Consider the following 25,623-nt stretch of genomic DNA (forward strand, 5'->3'; position numbering starts at 1 on the left):
CCCACTATTGGATCTATACCCACTCGGGTGTAGTGAAGGGAGGCAATCCCTAGTTGCCTAGTAAGCCTGGTCCTATCAATTTCCGGGAGTTTGGTGCTGGGACCAAACTCCATACTCCTATTCAGGTTGTGCTCAAAATCAAGCTTGATCTAAAAGGGGGGTAGCCAAATTTCGTCAATTGAAACCAAAAAAAAGGCAGCCAAAGCACCAAAGGCCGACAGGAAAGGAAACAAGGAAACCAGTTCTCTCCGTGTCGAAGTTTATTGAAACGATACGCACATATGTTGTGCAGCACCACATCTTCCCCGTGTCCCGGCAAAAAGGGGCCGTTCCCGTTGACCGTTAGGGGTACCTGGAAACAATGACCTAAGAAATCAGGAGAGGTAAGCTCTACCAGATGTGACGAGGAAACAGTAGAATTATATAGATATAGAGAGAACATGAGATGTCTTTTGACGTCATTGAACATAACGCAGAGAACACGGAGCCGAATCGACTTGACTTTGTTTCAACTCTACGAAGATGATGTCATTTAAATACATCAGGTGACACTTTTCTCTCTTTGCTCCACGATCGGATCAGGCGGAAAGGGATCCGGTCCCTTAGTCTCATAAGGTGAGCCTGAGAACCCCCGGTGGATAGCTTTGTTTCCGGGGTCTTTCAAGCCAGTTCGAGATCACGGGATAAAGAATCCGTGTGGCGATTCTCAAATAAGCAGCGGAGATCGATTTAGGGTCCCGAATGGCACTAAAGTGGATATGCTTGTTCTCCGTGGAAAAATAGATTGGCGATTGCATAAGACAGGCGAGCTCTGGCGTAGCTGAAGCGCCTCTTCATCGTAGGATTTATCGATCAGACATGAAGCCATTGTCGCCGGAAGTGTTCCATGATCTCCGCGGATTCGGATCTGAATGCACTACGCTCCGCAAGTGGGTAAGTAGGCGCATGTCAATTTGCGATAGATCTTCTTTGGATGTGTTGTCATGCACACCAAGGTCACTTCCGACAGAGTTTGAAGAGCTGTCAGTGTTTTGGAGGATCCGATTTCGTTTTTTTTTTTCTTTTTCGATCTCGTCCTTTTTTGGCCTTTTTTTTTGGGAGCAATTGAATGGACACCACCGAGAGACACCTACGGTCTGATAGATCCATTGCATTTGACTGGTTAAATTGAACAGGGTTCAAAAAGTTGCCAGGAGAATTTGGAAGCGGGTTCCCATGTTTCTCTTCTGACTCCTTACTCCGGATGGAGGACGAAGTAGGGCGGTTTTCTCTGTCAACTGGTGGCTTACACTCTCAAACCACCGTTCCCAGACCATTGAGTCTTCCAATTCCCGAGACCTCTACGGGATGCGTGTCATCAGACTATTTGAATTGTGCAGAAATGGAGAAGTTAAAAAGAGATCCGGTAGAATGGATTGATCCATAACTGGATGCCCTTTTAACTTCTTTTTCAATTTCCAAGTGTGTACTCTCGTCGAAGTGGATCCTGCCCCCCTTTCATGATCTGCTTCAGCTTGTTCACCGCATGGATCGTCGATTATCTCGTGTCCGCTGCAACCGCCTTTTCTTCGAAAAAGCAAAAGAATAGCTTTGTCTAAGTGAGAACGCTGGAACATCTCCCGATGACATGTACCGCAGATCTTCCCCTTCGAATGAGCCCGCACGCCATAGTCCGTGGTAAAGCAGCACAAACCCAGTACAAACCCATCAACACACATGGAAATCCTACGCACACCCAACACTCCGTGCCTGCGCCCTGCAGAGTGGACCCGCCGAAAAAAAAAAGAGCGGTGGCTGGTGCCCACGCGTTATCCAGCCTCGACCGACATCCAGCCTCGTTCGAAATTGTACCGAAACCAGGGGAATCGAGCCAAATCCTACGCTGCACAATCGCATGGAGTATGTGGTCGACATGATGTGAGATCGAAATGAGGAAGCTGATTCGATCTGTAACCCTGATTTTTGGGTCCCTTGCGTGGGCTGCAGTGGAAAGCTACCCAGACCCAGGTTTCTGGACAATGACAGCGCGGACCGGCGTGCTCGCCCGTTTGTTGATCATCGATCCACCCTCAGCTTTGGGGCTGCAGATCCGGATTTGTCAATTGCGTCTTTGGGTACTTTAAAAAAAAAAATTTTTTTATCAATGTCTGACTAACCGGCCCCTTGCCCTAGTTTTGACACGGCAAATGCAAAGTACTAGTGATGCACCATTGATCCTTCTGCGGTACGAAGTATGCACATATACGCTGCAGTGGATGCGGCCAAAGTACCAAGTAGAATAAGAATAGCCCTAGAATCGAATTAAGCATGTCCTCCGTCCCGGCAGTTTATTTGTGCTATGTACTTTGTACCATGTCCCATGTATCCACAAATGTCTGATGCACACGGTACAACACAAATCGCATCAGACCCTACTGAAACCGAAACTCATTCTTAGGCACGCCGCGGACCCCAACATCAACCCGGTAGACTCGGCCTCCATACCGAACCGACTGTGGGAGCTGATCATCGTCACGGTCATCCTTGGCAGTGGTGATAAACAACTCGGTGCCAACAAAGGCTGGACAGGTCACGTTGCGCGTCGGGAGGTCGATCTGACCGATAATCTTCCCGGCCGGGGAAATGCGCAGTACCTTTCCGCCGCCGTAGACAGCGCTCCAGATGCAGCCCTCGACATCAATAGCGAAGCCATCCGGCTCTAGTGCATTCCCGATATCAAAGTGCACTCGGCGATTGCTGATTGCGCCGCTGGACGCATCGAAGTCGAAGGCGAAAATCTTACCCGTCGGCGAATCAGTCAGGTACATCACGTCGTCGGTTAAATTCCATCCGATTCCGTTGGGAATCGTCACCGGTGCCAGCATGTGGTGCACACTCTGGTCTGGGTCCAGTCTAAATAGAACCCCTTCTGCTTCTGGCTTCTTGATCTTGGGGTCATTCATCGCACCGGCCCAGAATCGGCCGTGGCTGTCGACTGCGCCGTCATTGAAACGCATCCTACATTGGACAACAATTTTGGCGTTGCTGTTAGGTGATGTTTTCGGGGGTGGTCTTTTTCTCCGTCCTCTGTTCAGGGCTTATGCTTACCTCTCTGCTTTGCCCCCATCCTCTCCCCATAGCTTATGGATATCATGGATGTAGGAGAGCTTCCCGGTCGTATGGTCTAGTCGGGCAAATCCATGTTTGGCCCCAACAATCAGCTGATTGGACCTTGGGCCAATATTAGCGGTCACGCTAATAGTCCACGTGGGTTTTCCCGTCAGCAAAACAATTTAATTTGATTTCTGGGAACGGTTGGGAACCCACCCAACAGAGGCGTCGGTCTCAATGACCTTCAAGGAGTCAGGTCCCTTTGTCAGATCGAGTCGATAGAGTTTGTGTTCCCAAATATCCACGAAACGGAACTCATTGTTGGCCACATCGTGAAAGGGGCCTTCGAGCAGTGTTCCTGGGATGTCAAGGTACGGCTTAATTGAGTTGTTGAGTTAGCTGTCTGTGATTGGTGTATATTTCGAGGTCCTTTTTTTTCCTAAATTTTTTTGGGTTCCCCCCTATGCTGTGACAGGTTCGGGAGAACAATCGTCACGTCTGACCGACACGAGAAAGGACGAAAAAATAAATAAACAAAAGGACAAAACAAGGGCGAATAGCATGGAATACTGACCTCATTGACCGTCCACCTCTGAATTTCAGACATGCCGATCGGTGATGGAGTGGACACCGCTATTTGGGAATTGAGAAGAGAGGTGAGAGAGGTTAGGCTTGCATAAAACGGTTTTAGTCGTGTTCAATTTCAATTCGAGTAGCCGATCGTGGAACCCGTCCTGACAATGATCAAGAGTCACTGGTGGTCTGTTAGTCTGTAAATTGTCCACAGATATATTGAAGAGAGAACTACAGAGAAGACGAAAGATGAGAAGTGGGATTATGCCAAGCCACCCCCACGACACTTTGGGGTACACCTTTCCACTTCCATGTGACGATTGCACTCTGGGAAGTTGTAACCATCACTCTTTTTCTTTTTCTATACGAAGTCATACAAGAAATGGGTTTCTGGTCCATTCGGCAATTAAATTATGAAAATCATGAAGAACTGTCCAATCCCACCCGTCTGCAATGCGAATCATCACACAATCAACTTGGAAATATCAACAACGGAGTCCTCTGTCCCATGTATAAGCTTTCTATTCTGCATCAATTCGTGCAGATAGACGCCAAACTGTACATTAGAGCATTCAGAGCTAGGTCTCTGTAGCAAACAAAAATCCCGTCACAAAGTACGGAGTACCCTCAGACCACCTTCCAGACCAGGACAAGGTGGCTTTTCACATGACCGACTCTGCATGCAGATGCAAGAGATTCCTGCGTGTATGTGCTGGTGGGCGCTAAGACACATTACAGGACCTGGAACCGGGACTTATTCTTGACTATGTTGTACCAATCCCAGAGGTCGACGAGAAATCCGACTTTTTTTTTTTTTTCCTGCCTGACTCGACAATTGGGCCCCAACCGAGTTTTTTTTTTTTTTTTTTTTAAAAAAAAAGGCCGCGTTGCAAATTTCGATTTGTGCCATGCATGTCTGCAAGAATGTGCCTGCAGCCGACATGTATCACCTTGATTAAGGGCGTGATCGGTCATGTAAAGGATAGATGGAGAGGTGGGAATTAGATTGTGCTAGATTTGCCCTGACTAATACAAACCAGATAATCAGATCGAGAAACAGAAATAACCAACCAGTGCCTGAAACTAACGAGATTAACTAGTTATCTACGTATGTCAACTTGTTTCGCCATGCATCCTAATCATCGCAACCAATTAGCTTCAACGGCATAGCTCAATCCTCAAATGCACTCTGCTCCATATGGGCCAGGTAAGGCTTGCATGCAGGTAAGGCGTGCAGTCATCGTTGCTGCGGGGAGAAAAAGTTGGGCATCAATTGTGTTCGGGTCTAGTTGTCCGACGCGAACAATGATGGACATAGAATAGAGCATGTGAGAGTTGGGGGGGGGGGTTGGGGGGGGGAGGGTTTGGTTTTTTTTTCTCTCTCTTTTGAATTGCGCACGGGACGATTGTTGGCCGTCATGTCACTGCAAGCCGCAGGGCCTGATCTACATGAAGTGATGTCAAGTAACTTTCCCTGGGCTGCGTACTCCATTGGAAAGTTTGGGGTTCTTCCCGTCTCTTTTTCCATTTCCCCATTTTTCCGGTTTCCACTTTTTGCGTTCTTCGTGGATGTGGGGATCTGAAGAGCGAGAGCAAGAAGCGACGCTTTGGAGATTGAGATTGTCCCAATGACCAGAGGTTATCGCGATGATCTTTGCCGACCCGGGACCAGTAGGTGAGGCTGCATACAGGGGAATGTACAATTTGGGAGCAAGAACAAATACATAATACAGGGTGTGCAGAGGTGAAGTTCGATCATCACACAAAACAGGCCAAATTGGTTTCAACAAAAGAGACTTCACACAGTTTTTTTTTTGTTTTTTTTTTTCAATTTTCAATGTTAACTGCTTACAACTTGGTGCCCATGTTCACGTGGACGGCCTTGACCTGCGAGTACGCATCCAAACCAGCTTCGCCGAGCTCGCGACCGATGCCGCTCTGCTTGACACCACCGAACGGCACGCGGATATCACTGTCATTGCTGCTGTTGATCCAGACCATGCCAGCCTCGATATCGGAGGCAACACGGTGGGCACGCTCAATGTCTCGAGTAAAGACTGCAGCGCCAAGGCCATATGTGGTATCGTTGGCACGGGTGACGGCCTCATCCTCGGTGGTGAAGCTGGCGATAGCAACGAAGGGACCGAACACCTCCTCGCGGTAGATGCGCATTGAGTCCTTGACGTTGGTGAAGATAGTGGGCTCGATAAAGAAGCCACGGCCATCACCGACGTTCTTGTGCGGCACGCCGCCGGAGACGAGTGTCGCCCCCTCAGACTTACCGGCCTCAATGTATTCAAGCACGCGCTCGTACTGGGCCTTAGTGATCTGAGGGCCCTGGAAAGTGTCGTCGGAGAATGGGTCGCCGACCTTGCTGGTGGTGCGGACGACCTCCTTAAAGAGCTCAACAAACTTTTCATATACAGAGTCGTGCACAAGAATACGCGATGTCGCAGTGCAGACCTGGCCCTGATTGTACATGATGCCAATGTGTGCCCACTTGGCTGCCTGCTCGAGGTCCGCATCCTCAAAGACAACCAGTGGCGACTTGCCGCCAGTCTCGAGGGTGACGTTCTTCAGGGTGCCTGCGGCCATCTTCATGATCTCGCGGCCGGTCGGGGTGGAGCCAGTAAAGGCGATCTTGTCCACGCCGGGGTGGTTCACCAACGCACCACCAGCAACACGGCCGTGGCCGTTCACGACGTTAACCACACCCGGGGGGAAGCCGGCCTCCTTGACCAGACTGGCCAAGTACAAAACACTGAGCGGGGTTTGCTCGGCAGGCTTGAGGACGATAGTGTTACCGCACGCCAGTGCGGGGCCCAGCTTCCATGCTGCCATAGCTAGAGGGAAGTTCCAAGGAATGATCTGACCAACAACGCCAATGGGCTGACGGAGAGTGTAGGCAAATTTGGCTGGGGTGGTGCTGATAGTCTGACCATACACCTTGTCGGCCCAGCCGGCATAGTAGCGGAGAGTGTTGATAACCTCACTCAAATCGTCATTCAAAGATACCTGATATGGCTTGCCTAAACGCAAGTCAGTTCCTATGTTTTGATGTGCAACTATCTCCCAGGGTACTCACCATTATCCCAAGTCTCAATGGTGGCGAGAGTCTCCTTGTGTTTCTCAATCAAGTCGGCCAACTTGAGCAGCAAGACACCACGATCAGTGGCCGGCAGTAGCTTCCAGGAAGGATCCTTGAGAGCCTTGCGAGCAGCTTTAACGGCGATGTCAACATCCTCCTCACCGGCAGCATATACTGATGTAATCTCAGCTTCATTTCTGAAGATCCGGTCAGCTCCAAGAACATTCAAAGGGTCCAACCAGACAGTTCAGAGGTACATACGACGGGTTCACGGTGGCAAACTTCTCTCCAGACTTGGCGGCCACGAACTCATTGTTGATGAAGAGACCAATGGGCTGGGTGTAGCTGCGCCCATTCGGGGCAGTTAACTGCATGAAGATGTCGGACATGACGAAGGGGGAGCTGTGAAATGGGCGACTTGGAGTAAAGAAGCGATTAAGGGTTGATGGAGCTTTGTGCAGACAGCGCAGGCGAACACGGAACATGGAGAGAGAGAGAGAAAGAGGAACAACGAAGGGGGGAAATTCTGCACTGGCTGGAAAGTTAGGGTCGAGCTCCCCGTCTGATAAGCCGATAAAGGTACTCTCCACTCTCCGGATTTGACTCCGCCACTGCTTGTTTGTTAAATTTGCACTCTTTTCTTCTCTGGTTGGCTGCACAGTCCCGGGGTCCATTTATCTTTTCCGTGTGCGGCGTGGGAGAGGGATGTTCCACTCGTTTCTCTTTGGAACTTCCGGGTCTCCGGGCCTTGAATTCTGCTTATCAATACCAAGGTAGCCAGCCCAAGGTCAACATAGAAACTTTTTTTTTCTGCCATGAACGCCTAAAGTACTCGAAGGCTGCAGGGGCATCCATGGCGTCAGACACATCGAAAATGTACTATATTGCCGCTAGCCCCCGGATGCTCAAGCGGTGTTTCCGTGGCTCCTTGCATCTTGCATGCATCAGACCCGCAGGGTTCGACGGGGGTTCCCAAGGTTGAGACATATTATGCCAGAGTTGTACCGGTGGTGTGGCTGGCAGTCGCATGTATTGGAAACGCGGTAGACTGGGCGGACAACTTGGCGCAAATATGTGAGGGCGGCTCGATGAAGGTAGCGCTGTGACAAGAGCTATTTGACACTATCATAGAAGCTCCTGATCAGGGTATTCGTAGTGTCGCGTCGAAGCCAGGGCAGTGAAATGTCGGCTGTCAGGGACTGGTTACGCTATAAAATAGTGCGATCAGCCCATTTGGCAGTGACGTGGTTGCAAATGCGAATGAATTCAAGTGAACCAAACTGCTCTGGTGGGTCTATACCTTGCACAAATTTCTAGAGGACACATCGAGTCAAGTAAAAGGTGCTTCAATTCACTGTGCAGATAACCCATGCTCAACCGGCAACGCCATCAATAGAAATACTTGGGAGAATTAAATGGAATGAAACTCTCTGTGCATACGCTTGCATATAGCGGCTTACTTTCTCATCCCTATTGCTCCTGCTCACTGGCCTCTTTCTTGGTGAACTCCTCTTGCGGTTCTTCGCCTGCCAGCTCCAGTATGTATTTCCATTGTGCTGGGGTCACAGAGGACACGCTGAGCCGGGATTGCTTAATCATTTGAAGGTTCTCGAGCGGCTTTCCAGCCTGGCCATGGGATTTCAGATCCTGGAGGGTGACTTGCTTCTCAAGTTTGCGGCGATATTCAACGTGGACGACAACCCACTTTGGGTCTTCTCGGTTGGACTTTGGGTCGTAGTATGGGTGCTTGGGGTCGAAAGCGGACTCTACCAGGAGTCGTAGATCAGCAACATGACGAAGCGTTGTGATTTTGAGGACAACAAACCATCTGTGGAATGCTCCCGGACAATCTCCATCACTCCCACAACTCCAGGAACCTTGCAGTTTGAGTGGTAAAAGAATGCAAAGTCCCCATTCTTCATATCGCGCATGAGATTTTTGGCTAGTTCACTGTGAGTGTGTTGCTTGTAGTCAAAGCTATCATGACTTTCAACAGGATAACTGACCAACATGGTTACGTACACCTATTCCATTGTTAGCAAACGTATCCTATACAAAGTGTTCGAAACAGGTTGGACGCACCATCCCAAGGCTCGGGTGCATCCGCAGCAGCCAGGTCATCAATAGAGAATTTCACGTCCTTGCCCTTCTCGAGACGAGATTCAGGCTCGGCCTTCATCAACCAGAAAGAGCGGCCAGTTTCAGGCATGATGTTGACCGCAGGTGTGACCTTCGACTCAGTGGCTTCAGCTTCTCCATTTGGAAGAGGGTTCTTGCGGGGTCTTCCGCGACCATCCTTCTTCTTGGTCTTCGGGGTGACGGCCGTGGCATCGCCTGAAAACATAGTACAGGCGTCAGCAAATTTACTACCCACAACATATCAAAGCCCTCCCCATACCTGTGTCCTTGCGGGGACGCCCACGGCCTCTCTTGGGCCCCGATGGAGTTACAACCGCAGGTTCCGACTCAGAAACAATCTTACGTGGGCGACCACGGCCACGCTTAGGCGCATCAGAAGCAGGCTTGGGAGTCAAGCTCTCGGGGTATTTGCGCGGACGACCACGGCCTCTCTTTTCGCCTGTCTGGGGTGTAACATCAACCTATCACAAAGATGTCAGCCCTGTATCAACAATTGGAGTGGAGAAGCCACGGGACGCGACGATCAGCCCCTGCATAATGCACTTGCCACTGGAGCCGATGCTGCGGAAGCTGGGGCTGCATCTAAAGTATTTCGGAGCCGCTTGGAAGGCGCTGCGATCGACTCATTTGTGCCCACAGCGCGTTCAGACTTGCGCTTGGGTGGCATGACTGTTGGATTGTTTTGCGCAGGTTTAGTGACAGCGAAAGGCAGCAAATATATGCAGTGAATGCGGAAAATTCCGGAGAATTAAATGGAGGCAGTAAAATCAATGGGGTTGTGCTCCCATTAACTGTGAAATGTTGTAGAAGCTATCAAATCAAGTTGAGCAGGAGCTTCCAAGGTTCCTGGAATGTTTGGCACTGAGCTTGACGCGGATGTGGGTCTGGGGTCGCACGTGATGGGGTCGATCATGATCGGCACTACATCCCTTTTTGGAAGTACCACTGTAGAGCTCTACAGGTAAATAATCTCGATAGTCATCAGGAGACTTGTTGATTTTTCTCAAAATTACTTCACTTTCTACCCGCAATAAAGATTCAAGGTTTGAATCATTATTCCACATCCAGGTTCTTCAATTATATGTACAAAATCCGTAGCACTGTCTCTTTTGCGTGGCTTTCAAAGCTGGTCCAGTTGGTCAATGTTCTCACTTCAATTAATAATAAGCCCCGAAGCCCTAAGCCCTACGTGGACATTTTCCTTGTCATGAAATATGAAAGTTGATTTCAAATTCCTTGAAAAAAAAAATTGCTTCGCATACCATGATTGCCAAGGGGATATTTATCCAAATGGTCCACTTGTTCTAAATTAGATGGCTCGCACCAAGGATTCTTTCTGGAAGCAGGCTCAATTCTCACAGTGGCAGTTGGGAACCCAGATTCATGTTCTCTGGAGTCGAACAAATTTCCAGATCATCCTGAGAGCTAGAGGTGGATTAAGATGTGAATATTGATTGGCTAGAGCAACATCGCACTGTCTCAGTAACCAGATGAGTATTCAATACGCTCATCATAGGCTCATTCACATAGATAGGGTTATGCTATCTGACCCATCAGCATATTGCTTTGTCTGTCACTTTGAGGTGAGTCTTTTCCAACAAGAGTCATCTTAGAAATTATGTACTGTGCTACCACTGTACGAGTGCCCTCGCTGGTAAGATGGTGCGAGGTCAATTTTAGACTTGGAGGCAGCTCACTTTGTACAAAATAACCGTGCCAAGCGCCCAACCACCCATCCTGGGTGGTTGGGCGCTTGGCACGGTTACGGCCATATAATCAAATGATGTACAACAATGTGGTAAATGCACGAAGCCCCACTTATTACATGCGGGTCAAATGGCCCATTGAATTCGTATAACCTAGAACATTGGATTGTTCATCTCGGAAATGATGAGCCTGGAGGGAGCAGGCAGATGTTCATCAGCAAACGTACTGGCCAAATCTTGACTTGACACTCCACAACTAGCAAGGTTGCGAGATGGCTGGTAGACTATTGATCAAGTTGAGGTGATATTGCGTCATTACTTTAGGGTTCTATTGGTGCTGATTATAGTCATTTCAGTCAAAAGAGTTTGAAAAAGAACTAGATGTCGAAATGAGAGGTGTCACCTATGTAAAAGGTCCCGGATATCTCAATGGTGCCACACCTTAGATAAGTACAACTGACCCGAAGATATCCGGACCACTATATTAATGTATTACTTTACTAAACATTCAATTTCTTAATTACTAGGTCTAAATCCCCGCCTTTCGGATTTGAAATCTGGCCTCTGATTGGTGGCAGAATTTATCTATCACGTGACCTCTGTAATACGGTCCGTATTACATGTGATCCCCCTAACCCTGCGCGTTTCTTATCTGTATATACCTCCGTATATCTCTACCTTCTTGTGATAATTCTCTATTCCGCCAATTCCTTATATTACGGTGCTCTGCCTGCCGACTCGGCCTATCACCACCCTTAATGGCTATCTTCACTTGCGTCATCTGCTATATTGTTAAGCCCCTCTCTTAGTTTTAAGCTATAGAGGGCTCCACTTCCTATACCACCCGTACTCGAACGTATCTCGACTGCTGTACTCGGCGTAACGAAGTATTCCCCCCTAGTGTCCTCGCATTATCTAGCTACATAGGTAGCTCTCTGTTTGTGTGTAAAGAATCAACCTTTCTTCTCTCCCTTCTTCCTTTCTCCAAGAATTCATTTGTTGAATTGAACCATCTTGTTTGGAACTAGGATCGGAGATTGGAGATCTGCCCACTGACGCTTGTATGCCTGGGTACATCTATCCACTAAAGTCAATTCAAAGAACTCCCAAGGCCTGCAAAGGGGGGCACCTTCCTGGCGGCCTTGGGGCCACGGCTCCAGGTAGTGGGGGAGGGGACTCCAGGTAGACTAGCATCAAGGCTCCCCCTGTAGCGGCTTCAGGTTCGGTTGTCTACTCTCACTACTAAACAAAAGCCGTTTATTACCCCGCGCCTCATCCAAGGGATTTGGTTCGCAAGCTTGTCAACATCGGTGAACCTCTTGGTTTTGATCCGAGCAATGTCCAAGCCCCGTGGACTGCCCCCACCCCTCGGCCACGGGGTGCTCATGTTCATCTTAGGCTTGATCGCTGCTTCCACACTCCCACGACGGGGCGTTCATCTGCAATCTTGTCAACCTAGCGTTCATCTGCGACGGAGCTCACTGATATTTGTATGACGCGTTCCGTTGCGGGAGTTTTCATCCGAGGCTGTTCGAATAGGTTGCTTGCAGCGTGACAATGCTGTGAACAGAAAATTACGAGTTGTCCAACATGAATTTCACCGAGCATTGGCGTACACTACGCTTTGTGACGTGATACCAGAAATGTGAGTTCTTACAAAAGCACATAGCTAACAGATATATGGAAGTTTAAGGATAATTCAAAAATCTTTGAATTTATGAGAGAATTGTGTATCAAGAGCCAGTCATATCTTTTATTGTACCGTAAACCTGCGTTTTACTGTTGGAGGTTGGTGAAGCGAAGATAACTGTAATATGTTAGCATCCGTCATTTAAGATTAGCAAATACCAATCTAGAGAGGTAGTTGGATAGCAACGCTTACGGTTTGACTTCACGGATTTCACCAAACTTCTTCTTGGCATCCTCAGTACTGACGGTTGGAGGGATAATCACGTCATCGTTTGGCTACATCAGATTGGTCAGTAAGGTGGTACGCAAATATTCCAGAGTAGGGCTGCCGATATAAGGAAATTCCGAAGCAAAGGGATGATCAATCTTACCAGCCAGTTAACAGGTGTGGTCACACCTCTCTTATCACCAGTCTGCAATGAGTCGATCACGCGGAGAACCTCTGCAGTGTTACGGCCAGTGGAGGCAGGATATGCCATGATAAGGCGGATCTTCTTGTTAGGATCGATAATGAACACGGAGCGGATCGTCAGAGGCAATCCCTTGGAGTCAATATTCTGCAAATCAAGTTCGTCCAGCATATCAAACAGATACGCGACTTTACGGTCGGCATCAGCAATGATTGGGAACTTGACTTGAGTCGAGTTGACTTCGTTAATGTCCTTGATCCACTCGTCATGAGAACCAAGGTCATTGGCACTCTATGAGAGACAGAGAATGTTAGCTAGCACTCAATGGCAGTTATCTCGAGAAACGTGGCGGAAACTTGCCAATCCGATCATCTTCACTTCTCGCTGATCAAACTCATCCTGAAGCCTGGCGAACGCGCCCAATTCAGTGGTGCACACCTAATATACGTTAGCGAGATAGAGATATCTAATCGATCTGGCCTTAGGTTACCGGTGTGAAATCATCTGGGTGTGAGAAGAGAATGGTCCACTTGTCACCGATGAACTCGTGGAAATCAATCTCGCCCTGGGTAGTCAGAGCCTTGAAGTTGGGGGCAATAGAGCCCAGACGAAGGCTAATGAACGGTTAGTTCGAAGCAAACAAGAAAGGGAAATTTGAAGCGTACGTAGGACGGTCAGTCATTGTGAATAGATTTTGGGGGGGTGGTGGGGAATGAGAGATATGAAGGGAAGATCAAGAGAAGATGTGGAAGAAGAAGTTGGTGGGGCACAGTTCGAATTTGTATCCGGCCCTGAGTTCATGATGTATCAAATGATGTAATCACGCCATCGTCTGGGGGAGCAACATCTTTCCGCAGGGGCAAAACCTCACCGATTGGTGGAGGTAAAGCTGGTGCATGTGGGGTTGGGTGTTGGAGTTGGAGGGGTCATCTTTTATGCGAATTTCCCCCTGACCTATGCATATTACCTCTCTCTTCTTTCTATGTTCTTCCTTTTTTTTTCATATGTTCTTTTGTTCTGAGATAATTGCATTCCGTGGACAGTGTGTCTTGAGATATGTTAACAGCACGTTGATCCCAGCCAATAGAGACCCAGAGGGATGACGCAATCTATATCCTATTATACGAAGGGCCCATCATGAACTACCGCAGGTCCCAAACTCACATGCAGCCCGTTCCCTTTTATCTGTCTTCCTGATTGCCATTAAATTCAAAAATTAATACAGGGTACCTTTGGAGTGGCCTTGGATGGATATAGGCAAGCGGTGATATGTTCCTTACAATGATTTGCACATAATAAAGCTAGTAACAATGATCTTGAGACCCGGGGACTTTCTTGTGGGTGATGGAGATGTGACAAAGTTCGGTATTTGCATCTGAGTAGAGTTTGCCCCATGTGCCCAATAGCTCAGCATTCGAATTACTCCATGAACTCGTAGGCAGTTGAATATTTAGAGAGCGTCTTCATCTTCTTCCATTGCGTAGTCGTCGATCGTAGTCAGGGATGAAGGCGAAGATAGTGGCCAGTAATAAATTTGATTCTGCTGGCTTTTCCTGGAAATTGCGAGTTTCAAATTCTGATGTTATGTTCTCGTCCGGTGTCAGGCGCCCTCCTATGCTGACGCCATAGGAGCCTTGTCAATCGATTCGCAAAAATTATACACGAAAACGGCCAGCGATTGTGGACTCCAAGTCCGCAAAAAATTGCCGAATGCATAGGCTCTAGATGAGTAGACGCGAGAAGGAGCTGTGAAATGGTTCATGGTTCATCCAACAAAGGTGTTTATTCCAAATGTGAGTTTAATCACCCAATCGGATGTGGATGTATATTTGGCTGAGATAAAAACGATTATCTTCAATTGACCGGACATGTTCCCATTTTTTCCATACCGAGAATGCTTCCAAGTAGTATACAGAGGCCAAAGGTCAATACTAAGGCTTCTGTAGATACTACGAGCTGTTCTTTGTCAACAAGAGAGGTCTTTATCGGGTGCGATCGCTAATCCTGTTCTATGAATTTCCCTAGCCTTTCACTTGATGTGCATTTAGTGCTAACATGTCTCGTCAGGGAAGATACGAACTGTGCTTTTGCCAACAACTCATATAATAAGAGACATCTTATTACAGCGGTACTATAACTTGAACAAATCTGTCGGTCATGGTAGGCATTGAGCTCTGGAGGCTGCCTGAAACTTAGGCGCACCAAGCTATGCAATCCAAGTGCCAAATTCAGAAGTCTTTTAAGAACCTCCTGGCCTCCTTTCCCTCTCACTGCTCTTTTACCGTCTCCCGTCTCCTCTCTTTTCTCATCTCTCCCCTCACATCTCATCGGATCGCCACTGTCATTCAACCAGAGCACAGATTCTATCCTCCGCGATGGTACTGCGTGCTCAAGGATCAAAGTTCCCAGCCCAGCCGAGCACTCGGCACGAAGTTTTCCAGTGTAGCAGTACCACTTCTGGGAGAAACGGGAATCTGGCGAGGAGATTATTCCCGCCCAGAGCTTTGATACAAAGCGACTTTTAATGAAATTTTTCAGGAAGCCCGAGACCGAACCTGCCACATCTTGTTCCGATCCGGTAGACGAACCCCCCTCCCGCTCTCCTATCACAGGGAAAAATGACAAGAGAGGAACAAGACCTACTTGGAGATCTGGTGACGCTGGAGGCCGTTCTGAGACTAGCTATCAGTTGTTGTATGATCGATATGCCTAGCATGTTTATTTCCCTTGGGTCCCAATCACTGACTCTCTAACGATGTTTTGGAGGCTGCCACTATATGAATTCAACTACAATGGCATTGCCATGTTTGCCGAGCGACTTCGGAGATCCTGAATTTGCTGGCACTGCCGCGCTTCTTCTGTCACCCTACATCACGACTTCGCTCGCTTTACTACGCTAGATTCGTAAATTCGAAACGCTCTGGAAATAGAGGCAACGAGTAGCTCAGTATGTGGATTAATGCCACTAACTTTGAGCATCCCATCCATGGACTCCATCGGTCTTTCTCCATTGGCTTTATCTCTATTTTCCAGTGGAAGCGAGGTGCATCCATGGAAGCAGCTGTCGCCTGCTTGTATACATCCTCACTCCTCGCTCCTCAACCTTGCGGCCCATTTGCCCTGCATTGGAATCCATTATGCAAACCACGATGTTGCATCTCAACAAGCCTCTGGTTTTCAACCGTCATATCCAATCCATTTTTGGCCTCTGCAAAAACCAGATTTAGACCAATGTCTTAACAAATCTTTAATTGCGGTTGTTCAAACGTTTTGACTTGATCCCCAATCTTCAGCCATCAGACAAGTTGTGATACATTCAGTTGACTAGGTTGGCACCGAGGATGCAAGTAAGAAGTTTAGCGGGAAAAAGTGCATCTCCTTGGTAAACGCAGGATCCTCTCTAAAAACGATATAGGCAGCACCAGTAATCTTACAATTCAAAAACCAGGCATAAGATTGATACCTGCACGTATAATCTTTTGAAGGCTCCTGGGGCCAATATGCAAAGGAGAAAAGCGGTAAAGACATTTTGTGCCGATCTCTAATCTCAACGGCTGACACATCGGCCAGGACTGTGCACTCATCCATACGATCAGCAGTGAGTCTGCATTGTCTTAATTTTTGTTCATCTCCCCATTGTAAAGTCGCCGAAGTTGCGGCGTCGCGGGGAACCACTCCCCTTTTCGGCTCCTCATAATAAAACTACCCTACGATCCGCGCCGGGAATATTCTCCGAGATTACCGCATTAGAGAGAAAAACGCCCGATCGCATGTGAGCGATATTGAGTGAACTGAAATAGGGGGTTCAACGGCTACCCACACGATTGTCTCCGTTGATAGCAGACAAGAAATTCGTCCAAAATGATGTCGCGAAGTCAGTCGAGTTTGGGATACATGGATTCAGGGCGAGAGGACTCTGCGCCGGGGGGCTCTCCGTCCCTTAACCAGCAGTCTGCCTCTGGGCCCATCAATCTCTCTGGTCTGGTATGCAATGTGCGGCGAACGTCCGGCAAGGAACCTCGTCCGCTCGTCGGTGCCACTACGACCATCCTGGGCGATAAGCTATATGTGTTCGGAGGCCGGATCCTCTCGCGCAGTCGCCCTCAACTCACCTCCGACCTTTACGAACTGGACTTGATTCGACGACATTGGACGAAAGTTGAGCCCGCTGGAGATGTTCCACCGCCGCGGTACTTCCACAGTGTGTGTGCGTTGGGGGATAACAAGTTAGTCTGTTATGGAGGCATGTCACCCGCACCGAGTACAAGGGACCCCGAAAACCCCGCGGAACCGCCATCGCAGTCGCAATCGGAAGTCGTGGTCATGTCGGATATTCACATCTTTGATGTGCCATCGCGGGTGTGGACTCGTGTTGCTGCCCATGAATCTCCTCAGGGGCGCTATGCACACTGTGCTACGATTCTTCCGTCGAGCGCTTGCTTCACATCTGCTAGTGCACCACTGTCCGCCATCCACAATAATCCTGAATCTTCCACTCATCAAGGCACACTTGGCGTGGATATTGACGGCTTTGGAGGTGCAGAGATGGTGGTGGTCGGAGGCCAGGATAGTTCCAATCACTACATCGAGCAAATCAGTGTTTTTAACTTGCGGAGTCTCAAGTGGACCAACACTAGCCCCCTGGGAAGGAGCTGCGGCGCTTATCGCAGTGTTGTAGCTCCTCTGGTGGAAATGGATGTCTCTGAAATTGGGTCCTCAGCTCCAGACCGCGATCAACACGAGCCGATTCAAGGTAGCACTGAATCGCCAGGTTGCCCTATGCTGATATACTCCAACTATAACTTCCTCGATGTCAAGCTGGAGCTGCAAGTGCGCCTGCCGGACGGACGCCTTGTCGAACGACCGATGCAGAGCCAAGCGTCTCCCCCGGGACTACGTTTCCCTAACGGTGGCATTATCAACGGCCACTTCGTTGTTAGTGGTACCTACCTGACTTCATCGAAGCAGGAATATGCGCTGTGGGCTCTCGACCTAAAGACATTGACTTGGGGCCGTATTGACGCCGGAGGGTCAGTGTTTGGACAAGGTAGTTGGAACCGAGGAGTGCTTTGGCCTCGACGAAATTCTTTTGTGATTCTTGGACACCGGAAGCGAAGCCTTGTTGATGATTACAATCACCGGCGAATCAACTTCTCGAACATCTGTCTAGTCGAGCTAGAGGCCTTTGGACTCTATAACAATTCCTGCCGCACTTCTCCAACCTCTGGATATACGTCTTATAGCTCCTCTTCTGTTCCAGCATCTCTGCAGAAGAAACTAATGCAGTTGACCTCAGGTGGACGGCCATTGTCTGCCGCATCCAATGAGCTAGGCAAGCTCGCGCAATCTTTGTCGGAAATGGGAGACATGGATTTGCAGGCTGTGGGGGGAGAACGTATCTCTGTCAACTCCCGCCTGCTGACTCGGCGCTGGGGTCCTTACTTTATCCAACTCCTCCGCGAGTCGTCGGAAGGAGGTATTGCAGATATCGGGACTCTTCGTTCATCCCAGATACACCCGAGCCGCAACTCGAGTATCACCATTACTCCCTCGATAGGTTCTGATACAACCACTCTTGTCAACCAGTCTGTCTATTCGAAAAATCTGCTTGAGAACCTCGAGATTCCATCTGCTCACAGCCTCGCCCCAACCTCCCGACCGCGTGTGCTGTACCTTCCCCATACCATTTTAACTCTTCAGGTGCTGGTTCATTACCTTTACACATCAGCCCTCCCACCTGCAGGTACCTCGCTTTGCACCCCACAAATTCTCTGCTCGCTACTACAACTCGCACGTCCGTACCAGATCGACGGACTACTAGAAGCCACAGTCGAAAGACTCCATCAAGTCCTCGATGGGCGCAACGCAGCAGCTGTATTCAACGCAGCTGCCATGGCTGCTGGCGGTGGTCGCGGTACTGGATTCAATGGTGGACCAGGAGGTACACTCGAGGCTCTGAATGGAGCTTATACTGGGCACAATGGCACTACGCCCACAATTGGCGATCAAAGCAACTCCCAACACGGTGCACTCACACCGTACTCGTCCGACACAGAGCACGGCGCTGCCTCCGCGTCGGCAGCGAGCAGCACGGGCGATGTTTCAAACTTCGCTCGATGCATTCCATCTCTTCGCATCGACACCAGTGTCTCCCAACATCCTCGCAAGCGCAGCACCCATCGCGACCGCGAGGATTCTGTTAGCAACCCAAGCACAGCGACATCTGCGTCCAGCGCTAGTTTCAGCCAGTCCGACTCTGAGTGGGTCAGCGGCGACGACAGCCGCTCGCAGTCCCGCTCTGCCCGTCACCGCCGTGACGCAGACGCCAAGTCGCGTCGTCCCCAACGTGAGCTCTGGACTGGTGATTTAAGCAGTGTTATCGGTCTTCAGAAGCGTGGCTTGCGTGGTCTCATGGAGGGCCGTCGCATGCGCGAGCGTAGTTCGAAGCCTGCCAGCAATGGCAGTAACTCGACATCTATGCCACAGTCGGCTGGCTCAGGCGATCAGCACGTTCCTTTACAAGGAGTTGCTAGTTGACGCTTGCCTGGAGCTAACTCCTGTGACATCTATACGATCTATCTTTTCTCCGCCTTATCCTTCTGTCATTTCGCATTCTAGATGACCTCTTCCAGACACCATTTCTGGAATTTATAGCATTCTTTTCTTCTTGCTTTTTCCCCCAGCAGGCTGGCAATGTGGGGAGGATCAAGGGCAGAACTTCCAAAATTGGGAACGATGCATCTGGATGTTGTACCTTTCTTCTGTTTATGTAATTTAAGCTGGGTGGGTTGTTCTCGCCTGCCTATAGCCATGGATATACACTGAGACCTCCGGCGTTGGAATTTAGAATGAATGCAACGAAATGCAATGAAATGCACTAAGCCCGGATTTGTGATTTTCCCCCCAAGGACATTGCTGAGATGAGAAGAGACAGATTCTTTTAGGACTGCTTATTTACAGTTGCGAAGTCTCTCAAACGCCACTCTGATTTCGATTGTACACATATTTCCGCTTTTATAAAGACCAAAAGAACGTGGGAAGCAGACTAGTCTTTCTGTGGCTGATGTCCAATCCGTTTGGGACTCGTTCCACCATAGACTAGAGGGATATCAGTTAGTGTACACAATCCAAAGAAGGTAGAGATTGCCTAGGCTTAAAACTTACTTCGGTCATAAAGAACGTACGATGTGCACAGTACAATTGGTAGTCCGACAATAATCGAGGTCCATCTAGAAACAGAGAGGATCAGAGATCTCATTGTTGCCAATTATCATTTGCCAAACAAAGTGAAAATACAAGAATACAGAAGCAGAACAGAAGACAGAGTTCAATGGCACATACCTCCGTGCAGCAGCCTTATACTCCTTGGTCTTCCGAATATCATCCACCCCCTTTGGGAGCCGCGAAGGAGCGGGTTGTTGGACTGGGCGTGGAGGTCGGGATTTGGGATCCACAGATCGGTATCTGCTTTGATCTTTGAGGGATACCATTATTCTAAAAGTTGTTAGATGTTGTTGAGTATAGAAGATACTTTGGGGGCGTGGTTACATGGTTTGCTTGGTGCGTTTTTGGACGATGTGAATTCTGTGAGGGGAGATTCCGGGAAATGTTGGCGCCTGAGGCATTCACAGCAACTCGTGGATAGACTGCACTCCAACTCCTGATTAGGAGGTGGATAGATATTTTAATTTATATAGTAATTTAGAATCAATCCTGTCTCTACACATAAAAAAGAATTCGCCAACCCCTTTTTTTTTTCTCTGTTCTTATTCTGTTATGTAGATTTCCACTACACTCCCATTGAACACGTATTATCTACTGACCACTGTCCAATTTCATTGCGCTCGCTTAAAATCAACTTTCTACTCATTTTGCTTGGGCAGTTTACGTATCAAATCTGTGGGTTGACATATAGACGTGTGAGCTTCTCATCTTAAGAACAAAGTGGTCTTTGTACTTTCTCTCGCCTTTCAAGTGGCTATAATCCTGAATTCTTGAGTTCTTTTCGCTAGGTGAAAAAGGTGATTTGGTAAATTACATAGATATAAAGATAATCGTAACGATTGCTTGTGCACTATGAAGACTAACTATTTGAGAAGCCTCGGATGTTGCAGCATTTAACCATGCACCATGCACCGAGTGGATGCAATGCATACAACCTTTATTTAGATGCCATGAAAACCTTAGAATGATGGAGTTGAGCATAGAGTGCAGAGCTATTCTTCCTAATTCTCTTTCGTGATAGCCATCTTTTAGGGGTTTATCGGTAGACCAACTAAGCATCAAGATGAAGTGTTTAATAGGACATTGTATCTGACCTCAGACCATTAGCATCTATATACCCTGGCTGTCTAACAAAATAGACTTTGTTAAACGATATACTTGACCCTTAGGATTTTAATCTGCTGTATCTTCTCTGGTCCTTTTTAGCTCCCCATTTGTAAACTCTTTGTTTAGCGCGTTGCCAAAAACAAGAGGGCATGTCCCAAAATTGGTACATAAGACATCTGAAAAATTCATTTTAAACTATTTGCGATAAGACCATCATATAAGTCTGGTTGTTCTCAAGGTTTAGTAGACTTGTTTCCAACTATCAGACTGGTGTGATACCCTAGGTTTAAGATGAAAGTTGCTTCTCAAGCAAAGTGCTGGCATCACACCTACCACAAGTGTTACCAGTATAAAGTGTCACTATAATCGCACAAGGAAAATGAAATGTAAGCAAAGAGTAAGCGGAAATTGAGTGGGATGTGAGGGCTATCCGCAGAATTTCAGATTTACCAGGGCTACTTTTTGCAGAGACTATGAGGGCAAATGATTACGAAAGTAAGGAATACTAATGGCAATGATAAAAGACAACTGAAAAATCTCACAATTCACCATGGTGAACTCCATGGCATGCTCCTGCAATGCTAATCAGACATGCTTGAAACGCCAACTGGTAATCATACAACAGAAAAAAGGATAGAAGAACAAAGAAAAAGACAATTAATTGAAGATCATTGCCCGGCTATTGCCGGGCAGGAAACCTCATCACTTTGCCCTCACCGGGGCCTCACATGCCCCGGCGGCGGCGGTTATTGGTTTGTGCGGAGGACGGCGCACGTGAGGGGACGGGGGAGGAAGGGGACTGCATGGCGGGGTTAGAAGCAGATGCTTCAACCCCGGAGGCCTCAGTCTTGAGCGCCGGCTTCAAGGTCAGCCGGAGCCGCTGCACCTTAGGCTTGTCGCCTTCGGTGGCAGCGGGGGCGACAGGGGCAGCGGGGCCCGAAGACTGGACTTGGGTCGCAGTCGTCGGGGGAGGAGAAGGAGAGGTGGGAGATGTGGGAGAGATGGGAGAGGTGGGAGAGGTGGGAGATGCGGGAGAGTGGACAGTGGTAGCCGGGGCAGTCTGGCGACGGCGACGCTGTGACTTGCGTCCGCTAGTCTCGGCAGTAGTAATGGCGGGAGCAGCGGCGGTGGGTTCGTCTGCTGCATCTACAGCTGCAGTCTGACGACGCTTTCGGGCGCGGGGCTTCTTGGTTGTGGGAGCTGGCACAGGAGTGCGAGCCAGAGCCCTGGCCTTCTCCGCCTCCACGTTTTCAGCAATGAATGGAGCCACAGCCTCTATTGGGAGATTACGGTCTCCCATGAGTGGGGCAAAGCTGTGAGCGGCATCGGCCTCGGCTTGCTCTTTGGTTCTGGCGCGCACTGGAGGGAAAGGAAGGCCTTCGTAGCCGTAAGTATGAGCCGGATAATAGGGGTGGCATTCCTCGGAAATCAGAGTAACCTCTTCGCCGTAGGAGTTAATGTAGCCAGTTTGAATCCAGCCATCGTTGTTGACCTTGCTGTCAGACTGCTTTTTGTAGCTCAGGATGCTTGAGCCGTTGGTGGCTGCAGTGGGAGGAGTGGGGGAAGTGGGAGAAGAAGGAGCGATAATAGGCGCTGTGAGGTCTTGTTCAATCATTTCAACGTCAAGATCGATATCACTCGGCAAGGTGGCTTCAGTGGTGGGTATGTCGACGCCATATTTTTCTTCATCTTGGCGACGGAAGTATTCACTTCGCTGCTGCTCCCAGAACACGGGGAAATTGAAAGGGAGAGTAAAGTCAGGGTTTAGGGAATGAACAGTTAGGTCATACAGCTTCTTGCCAGCCACTTTGACGTCAATATCGAAACCGATCAAGACGGCATTTTTCCGCATGTTCAAGTTGGTCACTCTCCTTGACTTTCTGGTTTTTCTCATTGGTTGCTTCGATATATGGTTCTTCGCAACCTTGGTAGTCACGGGGGTAGCAGGGGCAGCAGGGGTAGGAGCAGGAGTTTCCACGGTCGGGGTGGACACTGTCATGTTCTTGCGGCGAGGTTTCTTCTTAGTTGATTCAAAAGATTCAATTGCCCTCATGGTGGGCTTACGAACCCGGGATGAGTTCCGCATATCGGAGGCACTGGTAGGGCTCGAGAGACCATCGACTGTTCCTTCGGATTCAAAGCTGCCCATGCACTGGTCAACCGTCCAGCTGGCGCCACCAGTGCTCTCTGAAAAGTCTATTTCTGAGACCTCTTTCTTGGGTGTTTCAAGTAGAGCTGTTCTCCTCGTCCGTCGACTCCCCGGGTCGGTGGCCGAGGCTTCTAGGGCTGGAGTGTAAACGTTTGAAAGACGTGACGGACGAGACTGAAAGGTCCGCCGACGTGAAGAAGGTGTTTCAGGAGATTTCCCACGTGAACTAGGACTTGGAACAGACTGATTACTTGGAACAGGCGTGTTCGGGGTGTAAAAATGAAGATTGAAAGAAGTGTCTTGTGGAGAGGCGGATGTAAGGTTCAACGTTTTGGCGGGTTGCACGTTCTCATTTGAATTTTTTGACGGGGGAGGTACTCGGGGGGAGCGCCGAGAAGGTGTCAATGTAGGCTCTTTATTGATGCGCGCAGGCATCGACTTACGTTGGCCCTTCTTGGGAGGCATCGTGAATTAAAGCTAAATGGCCCGAAAGTTGTCAGTATAATCTATCCATGCAAATACAACGGGCGGTAAATAGGGCGCATGAACTGTACAAATGAAAGACTAGATAATACCTCCAATAACAGGCAACTAGGGTGTAGGAATAAGAATATATGTTGGGCACAGGTGAAGTGCAGGGCCGACGTCAGAAGACCGCAGTGCGCGGAAGGGGAGAAATTGGGAATTAGGGCCCGACTTATAGGCGCAGAACTCACGGAATCAGGGGTACAACCATCCGTAGTTATGTTTCTAAAGGATTCACAAACAAGCTCGTAGGGATTATGCGGACGTTGGAGTTGTATTTGTGGCAGACAAGGCGAAATAAAGTGATGGAAGATGTTGAGATCAAGCAGAAAAGAAATTAGGGCTACGGTTGATCGGCGCTTATCGGTTTCACTTGTCCGCCTTATTCTGCTACTCCTCCATCCTCCATCATCTCTTTGAGCTCTCTACAGCTGTTTACTGTTGTTTCTGTTTACTATTCGTTATTTCTTTCACAATGCATCTGTGGCAGGCCACCGCTCCATTCTGCCTAATGGCTGCAGCTGCCTTGCCCGGCGCCGCCGCCACAGCCTGGGGCTTTACTGATGCCACCGTGGCCGTTCAAGCTAAAGGTGCTGGTGTCAATGGAGGATTTAAGGAACAGTATGTATTTCGACTCAAATAGACGGTACTTGAAACTAACAAACACCCTCAAAAATAGATTTACTGCATCTAAGCCGCTCTCCAAGCCCATTTCCCTTTTCGGTGCTGATACCCTACGCATCACCTTGACAGCCCAGGAAGAAAACTCTCCAAAGCGGCCAGACCAGGCTTTCCTTTTGCTCAAGGATGCTCAGACTGGATTGGATATCTCTTACCCTTTTAGTGTCAAGGATAATGGCAAGTCAAGAGTCGAATTGGTATGCAACCTCCGAACCTGATTTTCCTCTGCGCAGCTAACACATGCACTCCAGACCCAGAAGGACCTGCCTATTCAATTCCTGTCCCTGTCCAGTCCAGTTGATGCGCATGTTGTCATTGGTGGATTTGGAAACTCCGAGGCCTACGACAGCTCCGTGTTCAAGTTGTCGATTGATCATAACCCTGAAGAGGCCGTGCCGACCGTTGAAACCGAGCGATACGGCAAGAAGCCCGAGATCCACCATATCTTCAAGGATCCCGCGTCTAGCCCGCCAATTGTCCTCACGTTGGCATTTGTTGGCATGGTCGGCGCTACTATTCCTGCTCTTGCTGGCTTGGTAAGTTGATCTCATTGCTGTGCCAACAACTTTGCTTATTGATCGTCTCTAGTGGCTTTTCCTCGGCGCCAACATCAACCACCTACCCACCGCATTGAAATCTGCCCCTCTCTCGCACGCCGTCTTCCTCGGATCCCTGGTCTCATTTGAGGGGATCTTCTTCCTCTACTATACCTCGTGGAACTTGTTCCAGATCCTCCCCGCGATGGCCGTTGTCGGTGCGATCGCATTTGTCAGTGGCAGCCGTGCGCTGGGTGAAGTGCAGGGCCGGCGCCTTGCTGGTCTCCGGTAAAATTCCAGAGCATACATGAACTCATCTGCGGTGGTCCTGGTTGTCCTCTAACGGTGGTCTCAAACCGCTGTGTCGCATTGGGTTCCGATGGTGTTGTATCTTAGCTGCGGTGGTCCTAGTTTAAATTTTTTTTCCAAAATCACAGGTGCCTTACCGAAAATTTACGAATGACCCATTGATCTTCAAACGAAGTTATCTCTCTACACGTTGTCTGTAACACAGGTTCGGCTGGAGATCCCCAGATACGCAGCCACGCCAACGTACATGTACATTCCCTATCAACTCCACTGCAACATTCCGCTTGAAATTTTAGATCAGTTGGTTTGAGTACATTTTATTGGTCTTCAGTCAATCTCGCTAGACAACTCATGACCCCATTTTCATTCTCCCATGGAAGCTGTTTGTTGACTAACT

General features: G+C 48.8%; 8 protein-coding genes across 8 annotated transcripts; 2 read left to right on the forward strand and 6 right to left on the reverse strand.

Moving 5' to 3' along the window:
• Positions 1–1,993: 1,993 nt before the first annotated feature.
• On the reverse strand, positions 1,994–3,697 carry Pdw03_4126 (Calcium homeostasis protein Regucalcin, putative; the record flags this gene model as incomplete). The annotated part of the gene is made up of 7 exons (XM_014675983.2): positions 1,994–2,081; positions 2,157–2,290; positions 2,345–2,375; positions 2,422–2,997; positions 3,088–3,234; positions 3,307–3,467; positions 3,665–3,697. 7 exons carry the CDS (start codon positions 3,695–3,697, stop codon positions 1,994–1,996), a joined length of 1,170 nt encoding a protein of 389 aa, XP_014531469.2.
• Positions 3,698–5,511: 1,814 nt separating this feature from the next.
• On the reverse strand, positions 5,512–7,140 carry Pdw03_4127 (Aldehyde dehydrogenase, N-terminal; the record flags this gene model as incomplete). The annotated part of the gene is made up of 3 exons (XM_014675982.1): positions 5,512–6,692; positions 6,749–6,948; positions 7,013–7,140. 3 exons carry the CDS (start codon positions 7,138–7,140, stop codon positions 5,512–5,514), a joined length of 1,509 nt encoding a protein of 502 aa, XP_014531468.1.
• Positions 7,141–8,221: 1,081 nt separating this feature from the next.
• On the reverse strand, positions 8,222–9,557 carry Pdw03_4128 (High mobility group, HMG-I/HMG-Y; the record flags this gene model as incomplete). The annotated part of the gene is made up of 6 exons (XM_014675981.1): positions 8,222–8,517; positions 8,577–8,693; positions 8,758–8,775; positions 8,834–9,085; positions 9,150–9,351; positions 9,438–9,557. 6 exons carry the CDS (start codon positions 9,555–9,557, stop codon positions 8,222–8,224), a joined length of 1,005 nt encoding a protein of 334 aa, XP_014531467.1.
• A 2,815-nt stretch (positions 9,558–12,372) lies between these two features.
• Positions 12,373–13,377, reverse strand: Pdw03_4129 (Peroxiredoxin-6; the record flags this gene model as incomplete). The annotated part of the gene is made up of 6 exons (XM_014675980.1): positions 12,373–12,403; positions 12,479–12,561; positions 12,657–12,986; positions 13,056–13,133; positions 13,186–13,309; positions 13,361–13,377. 6 exons carry the CDS (start codon positions 13,375–13,377, stop codon positions 12,373–12,375), a joined length of 663 nt encoding a protein of 220 aa, XP_014531466.1.
• Positions 13,378–16,556: 3,179 nt separating this feature from the next.
• Pdw03_4130 (Regulatory protein Ral2, putative) lies at positions 16,557–19,232 on the forward strand (the record flags this gene model as incomplete). Its single annotated transcript, XM_014675979.1, has 1 exon — positions 16,557–19,232. One exon carries the CDS (start codon positions 16,557–16,559, stop codon positions 19,230–19,232), a length of 2,676 nt encoding a protein of 891 aa, XP_014531465.1.
• Positions 19,233–19,740: 508 nt separating this feature from the next.
• Positions 19,741–20,185, reverse strand: Pdw03_4131 (uncharacterized protein; the record flags this gene model as incomplete). The annotated part of the gene is made up of 3 exons (XM_066100665.1): positions 19,741–19,793; positions 19,860–19,924; positions 20,037–20,185. The coding sequence occupies 3 exons, from the start codon at positions 20,183–20,185 to the stop codon at positions 19,741–19,743; spliced, it is 267 nt and encodes an 88-aa protein (XP_065956065.1).
• Positions 20,186–21,750: 1,565 nt separating this feature from the next.
• Positions 21,751–23,640, reverse strand: Pdw03_4132 (uncharacterized protein; the record flags this gene model as incomplete). The annotated part of the gene is made up of 1 exon (XM_014675978.1): positions 21,751–23,640. The coding sequence occupies one exon, from the start codon at positions 23,638–23,640 to the stop codon at positions 21,751–21,753; it is 1,890 nt and encodes a 629-aa protein (XP_014531464.1).
• Positions 23,641–24,175: 535 nt separating this feature from the next.
• Positions 24,176–25,209, forward strand: Pdw03_4133 (Oligosaccharyltransferase subunit ribophorin II, putative; the record flags this gene model as incomplete). Its single annotated transcript, XM_014675977.1, has 4 exons — positions 24,176–24,321; positions 24,380–24,578; positions 24,633–24,917; positions 24,970–25,209. 4 exons carry the CDS (start codon positions 24,176–24,178, stop codon positions 25,207–25,209), a joined length of 870 nt encoding a protein of 289 aa, XP_014531463.1.
• Between the last annotated feature and the right edge of the window lie 414 nt (positions 25,210–25,623).

Source organism: Penicillium digitatum, chromosome 1 (assembly GCF_016767815.1).
Source record: "Penicillium digitatum chromosome 1, complete sequence".
NCBI lineage: Eukaryota > Fungi > Ascomycota > Eurotiomycetes > Eurotiales > Aspergillaceae > Penicillium > Penicillium digitatum.